General features: G+C 51.2%; 1 protein-coding gene across 1 annotated transcript; it reads right to left on the reverse strand.

The window, feature by feature from the left end:
* Positions 1 to 591: 591 nt before the first annotated feature.
* On the reverse strand, positions 592 to 1,317 carry LOC126923655 (uncharacterized). Its single transcript, XM_050737341.1, has one exon. It carries the CDS (start codon positions 1,315 to 1,317, stop codon positions 592 to 594), a length of 726 nt encoding a protein of 241 aa, XP_050593298.1.
* Positions 1,318 to 5,811: the final 4,494 nt, after the last annotated feature.

The following is a 5,811-nucleotide window of genomic DNA, read 5'->3' on the forward strand; positions in this document are numbered from 1 at the left end:
TTTATTCATATTTTATTCGACATTTATGCAACAACGATTGGATTACCCAACTAAACCTCATACTCGGTATAATAGGTAATATTTTTTTGGCAAAAGATCTTTTATCTACTAATTGAATTAATAGCTTTCCGACAATGCTTATTAATACAAGTCGTCTCCTCTTGTAACATTGTCATATTTGATAAATTAAATCTCTCTTTCTCGAGACGATGATTTATTAAATTCACCAGCTAGTTCATTAAAGTCCCATTAAACCGACTAAATTTTCATTTATTATCCTCTTTATTGAACAATTCGTGCGAATGAGAAATTTCCTTTGTAAAAAGGAATTAAACTATTTCTGAAATCGTGCACACCAGTTTCGGCTTTGAACATCGTCGATATTATTTCCCAGGAGAATCGTTGAATCAATTATATAAAACACTCTATAAAAAGCTCATTTCCATGTGAAAATAATCATTGAAGCTCAACAACAAGAGGTACTGAAGCTAAACAATAATAATAAGGAATACGGTTTTAACATATGATCCTTTACCATTTATATTAAATGCAATCTTTGTTAAAAGGAAGAAAAATATAAATAATGATTCGCTACAAAGTAATATCTGAATGATTGATCAGAAGACGCATCTTTACACTTAGAGATGGGAAGGAAGTGCCAAAGATAAGAAATTCTTGGCAATTCTCTAAAACCTTTGCAAACTGTCTTTTTTTTTTACGTGGAGGAAATCCGCACGGACACCTCAGTGCCTGCAGTTCGAACGGGGGGAACCCGGCGAGCACCGCCGCTGCCGCCGCCGAAATGGTGCGGAAGACCCTCACTACCTTGATGGTCACCGTCCTGTGCAACCTTCTGACCTTCAGGAGACTGCGGCGGCTAGCCATCAGGTCCTCTGCCCAGATCGGAGCACCATACAGCCGGCGCACTCCGACGCCGGGCCCGCCCAGCCGAGGCAGCAAACGTCCTAATGCGTTCGCCGTCGCCTTGACAGACGGTGCCAGGCGATCGAAATGAGCGCGGAATGTCCAGTGACTGTCGAGGGTCAGACCCAGATATTTCATGCTGGTTCCGACCCCGATCTCAGCGCCCTCCAACCTCAGGCGATAACCCGCTGGAGGCGTCCCGTGATCGGCCCTGCGGCAGAACCACATTGCCTCGGACTTCTCAAGGGACACCCTCAGCCCCAATCCCTTGATCGCGGCGACCACGCGGGCCACAGCCAGTTCCGCCAGACGATCGGTTCCGCCCCACGCCGAGCCCCAGACCAGCACTAACGTGTCGTCGGCGTAGCACGTCAGCGCCGAGTTCGGAGGCATCGGCGCTCAAAGCTTCGCGTCGTACGCGATGTTCCACAGCAGCGGACCTAGCACGGAGTCCTGCGGGACCCCGCCCTCTCAATCATCCCTCCGCCACGGATGGTGCAGACAATGCTTCGGTCCCAGAGAAATGCCCGGACCACACCCCGCAGATACGCGGGTACCCGATGAAACTCGAGGGCCCGGCATATCTTGTCCTAGGGGATGCTGTTGAAGGCGTTGACCACGTCCAGCATCACGGCCAACGCCACATAACCGTGCGGAGCGGACACGGGCTACAGCGTCGGCAGTAGACCGTCCCCTCCGGAAGACAAACTGGCTGTCGTGCAGTCCGGGAACATTCCGGGACAGGTGCGACTCGAGACGGGCCGCCACCACTCTCTTCAGTAGTTTACCAGCCCCGTCCAAAAGGCACACCGGCCGATAGTCGGAAGGCGAGTTCGAAGAACGTCCCGGCTTCGGCAGCAAGACCATTCGTGCCTCTTTCCACAAAACGGGGAATTCGCCCCGAGACAGGCATCTGTCAAATAGACGCATTAATCTCGGGGCCAAGACCCCGGCGACGTCCTTCCACAGGCGGGTCGGGACTCCCTCGGGGCCCGGAGCTTTCCGTGCTCCGATCCTCCTGACAGCCTCGGCCAATTCTTCCTCGGTGACCCCCGATTCCAGGCTACAACTTCCCGGGGAGTCACGCGACTCTTCTTCCGACGGTTGAGGCTCCTGCTCCTCCTCATTGGTGAAACTGCTATCCTCCTCGTCCGTCGCTACCGAGAACAGGGAGCCGACAATCTCCTCTACGAACCGAGGATCCATGCTCTCCGTTGCGGGAGGCGCCCATAGACGAAGTTTATTCAGTACCATCTTATAAGGGCGCCCCCAGGGGTCGGCGTCGAGGCTGGCCAAAAGCTCGCCCCACGTCCGTCTCTTCGCCTCCTTGATGGCTCGCTGCAGGGGCCTCCGCGCTTCGCGATAGGCCTCATACAGTCGAGCTACCGTGGCTTCGTCCTCGCGCCGCCTACGGCGAGATCTGGTGTATCGGCGCCGAGCACGGATGCACGCCTCGCGGAGACGAGCGCTCCCCTCGGACCATCAGTACACCGCGCCGGCACGGCTCCGGATCGCGGCATACACGAATTGCAGATCGCATGCAAGTCGCGCCTCAGCCGAGTCGCTCCCGCCTCCGCGTCCTCGTCGGTCCGAGATTCTTCCGACCAGGCGACGGCTATAGCGGCCGCCGCCATGAAGTCCTCGTCGCGATGGGTAGCCGCCCACCGCGGGAATCTTCTCCTCCTTCCCGGTGGGCCAGTTGGTCCGCTCGCATCGAGCGAAGGGTCGCCCATTGCACCCCCAACCGCCACCTCCATCAAAATGTAGAGGTGGTCCGAGAGGGTCTCCTCCGGGGACACACCCCATCCGGAAACATGGCGGGATGCGGCTGGGCTTGCCCACGTGAGGTCCACTATGGACTCGCCCCGCCACGCCACGCACGTGCTGGTCGACCCTCGATTCATAAGCCGGAGGTCGAGTGCGGCCGCCCAGTCCTGCACGTCGCGCCCCCTTCCGTTGGTCCTACGGGAGCCCCACGCCGTTGAGTGAGTGTTGAAGTCCCCGAGGACCAGTGACGGACAGGCGCCCAAGCGTCTCACGCAAGCTGAGAGCCCGACCAGGAAGGAGGCGTACTCCGTCCGGCTGATGTTGGGCGACACGTATATTGCCACCACGGCTAGGTCGCCCCATTTGGCGGCCACGAAGCCTCTTCCCTGCTCGATCACCGAGCAGGAAGGGCTTCCCGCGCTCCCGTTCCAGAATATGGCAACCGAGCCGATTAGGTCCACAGCGCCCCGTGACGCATCGAGCAGTATGGCTCGGCCACCGCTGCCAGACCAATCCGCCGCTCCACCAGGCTCTGGAACATTATGTCCTGGGCCCGGCGGGCGCAGTTAAGATTGCACTGCAGGAGCAGTTGTCCTCGTCCTCTTCTTCCGCTCACGTCAGGAAAGGCTCCGTTTCCATAGCCTCCTTCGGGCCGTTCCCCTCGCATTCGGTGCATCCGACTTCTCCATCCTCTTTTCTGGCCTTCCCGGGACCAGTAGACGGCGGCGTCGTTTTCTTCCTCGTTGCCGCGTTCCCGCCATCGCCTGGAACGGTCCTTACCTCCTATGCGGCGCTCTTCTTACGGGCCGGCGGTTTGCATACCGGCGACCCCATGTGATGTGACGCGGGCAGTCCCAGGTCCGCGCACACCGGTCACTTACTCGCGCCGAGCAGTCCCTGGCACGATGTCCTTCTGCCCCGCATTGATAGCAGCGCTCCGACCGGTCGACCACCGACTTGCAGTCCCTGCGCACGTGACCCGACTCCATGCACCTGAAGCACTGGAGCTGTCGCGCCGGGAGAGGGGAAGCCCTCGCCGTTGACCAACCTATATTGATCTTACCTCCCGATCGAGCGTCCCCTCTTCTGTTGATTTTCCTGGCCGTTGTCAGCGAGCAGCGTAGCCACACCGACCCGAGGCCACGAGGAGCGTAGCGTATGGGTCCCACACTGACCTCGTCGGCGCGGCAGCCCCCGGCCTCGGCAACGACGGCCGCCACCTCCTCCGAGGTGACCGAGTCCTCCAGTCCGGTCACTCTTAACTCGGCTGTCCTACGCGGCACGGTTATCTTGGCAGGTAAGTCCTTTAGCGTGGCCGCCTTCCGCTCGGCCAGTCGTGATGCTTTACTCCCAGCGTCCTGGCCTGAGATCTCGAACAGCCTCGCCCCTGTGATTGCCTTTCTGAGTCTCAGCTCCTTGATGTCAAGTTCGGAGAGCTTAATTTCCTTCCTCACTATTGACATCGCCTCTCTGTATGTGAAACCCGAGCCGTCCCTCACGTTACAAACTGTCTACAATTCATTAATTATATTGTACCTCATTTGAAATATGCTTGTATCATATTCCGCGCTGTGGTCCCCTTATCAATCCAAATACATCCAGATTATTGTAATAACTTAACATAAATTCCTACCATTTATATCACGTGCAGTTGGTTATCCAATTCGGAGACGGGACTATAATTGGAGGAAGATTGCTGATTTTTTTTAACCATCGATAATCACATTGACAGTCCTCTATTACTTCAACATACTAATTTCAATGCTTACTTGTTAATTTCTTCTCCGGTAATCTCATTGACAATTTTTGTAATCCTGTAAATATAAATAGTATTAAATGTAGTAATATATAGTACTATGCAAATAGTACGTCTGAACGAATCGATTTCTTGCCCGAAACTTCCGATAAGTTAAGATGATTAATGTTGCAGTTATTTTAACTCCTAACATATTATTATAATATAACCATTTTTATCCGCCCTTCTTTTTGTATCTTTTTTCTTCTATGTTTATATTTCTTTATTTTTTCATATATTTATATCCTTTTAATTTTCCTTTTATTTATTTTGTATTTATTATTCATTATTGTAACTCCTTTTCTTCCTTGTACTATAGGACTAGGTGCCGGGATTTGCTAGATAAATAAATACAAGATTTTTGGAAAATTTATCGTATTCACACAACCACTTCTCTGAATACCGTCACATCTTTACCCAACAAATTCTCCTAATACAAAATCCTAAATTTCAACAAAAAATTTCCATTCACTGTCGAGAAATTCGCCCTCAAAAATTTCCCTTATCCTTCTCTCGCTCATGTACCACTATTCAATCCCGACTTAATAAAAATTCCCTATGCGATACTTTCCAGAGCGAGAATTCCTTGGATGTTAGTCCATAAGCTCATTATCAAAGTGGTTGAAGGTCGGTTCGCACTTGGATGTTACTTAGTCAGCGATTCGAGGAGACGAGAGCAGGAGTTTCATGGATAAAGAGAAATTGGATAGATTTGGCAGGACATCAGCAAAGGGCTGTGGGTGTACGCGTGGTAATTAATGCCGCTGCATTGCTGCGGGCCAAGAAGCCGAGACACGCCGTTGGTGCAAGCCAAAACCAAACATTCCTAGAGTCGGTATATCGCGTACTAGGGTTATCTCGGTATTAGTTCGACACGTACCAATTATAAGCTGGCACACGAGTCATTTCTAACGCACGTCAGGACTGGAAAGTTGCAAAACTCAATTTAGCGAATGGTCAGCTAGCTTGAAAACGATGGCTCCGGCGTTTGGAATTGATTGGTAACGTGTTAAATTCTAAAATTACTGTTCCGTAAAAAAAGCAAGATACGTGATTTTTTACATTTTGTTTTCACTTGTGTCCTCCATATATAGACTGACTCAAAAATACACAAAGGAATAATTTTTTTTTTGATAATATACACACTGTAATGTTTATCAACAGGAACATGTGACAAAACTTTGTTCGATATATTATTTATTGAAAGATAGAAATTCGTTATAGGGGAAATTAAAGTTTAAGCAAATCGTCGAATTCGATTATTGAGAATGATGCGAATTATCAACTAGGTGACGATCAATCAGGTTGCAACTGGTCGCTTGATA

Source organism: Bombus affinis, chromosome 13 (genome assembly GCF_024516045.1).
Source record: "Bombus affinis isolate iyBomAffi1 chromosome 13, iyBomAffi1.2, whole genome shotgun sequence".
NCBI lineage: Eukaryota > Metazoa > Arthropoda > Insecta > Hymenoptera > Apidae > Bombus > Bombus affinis.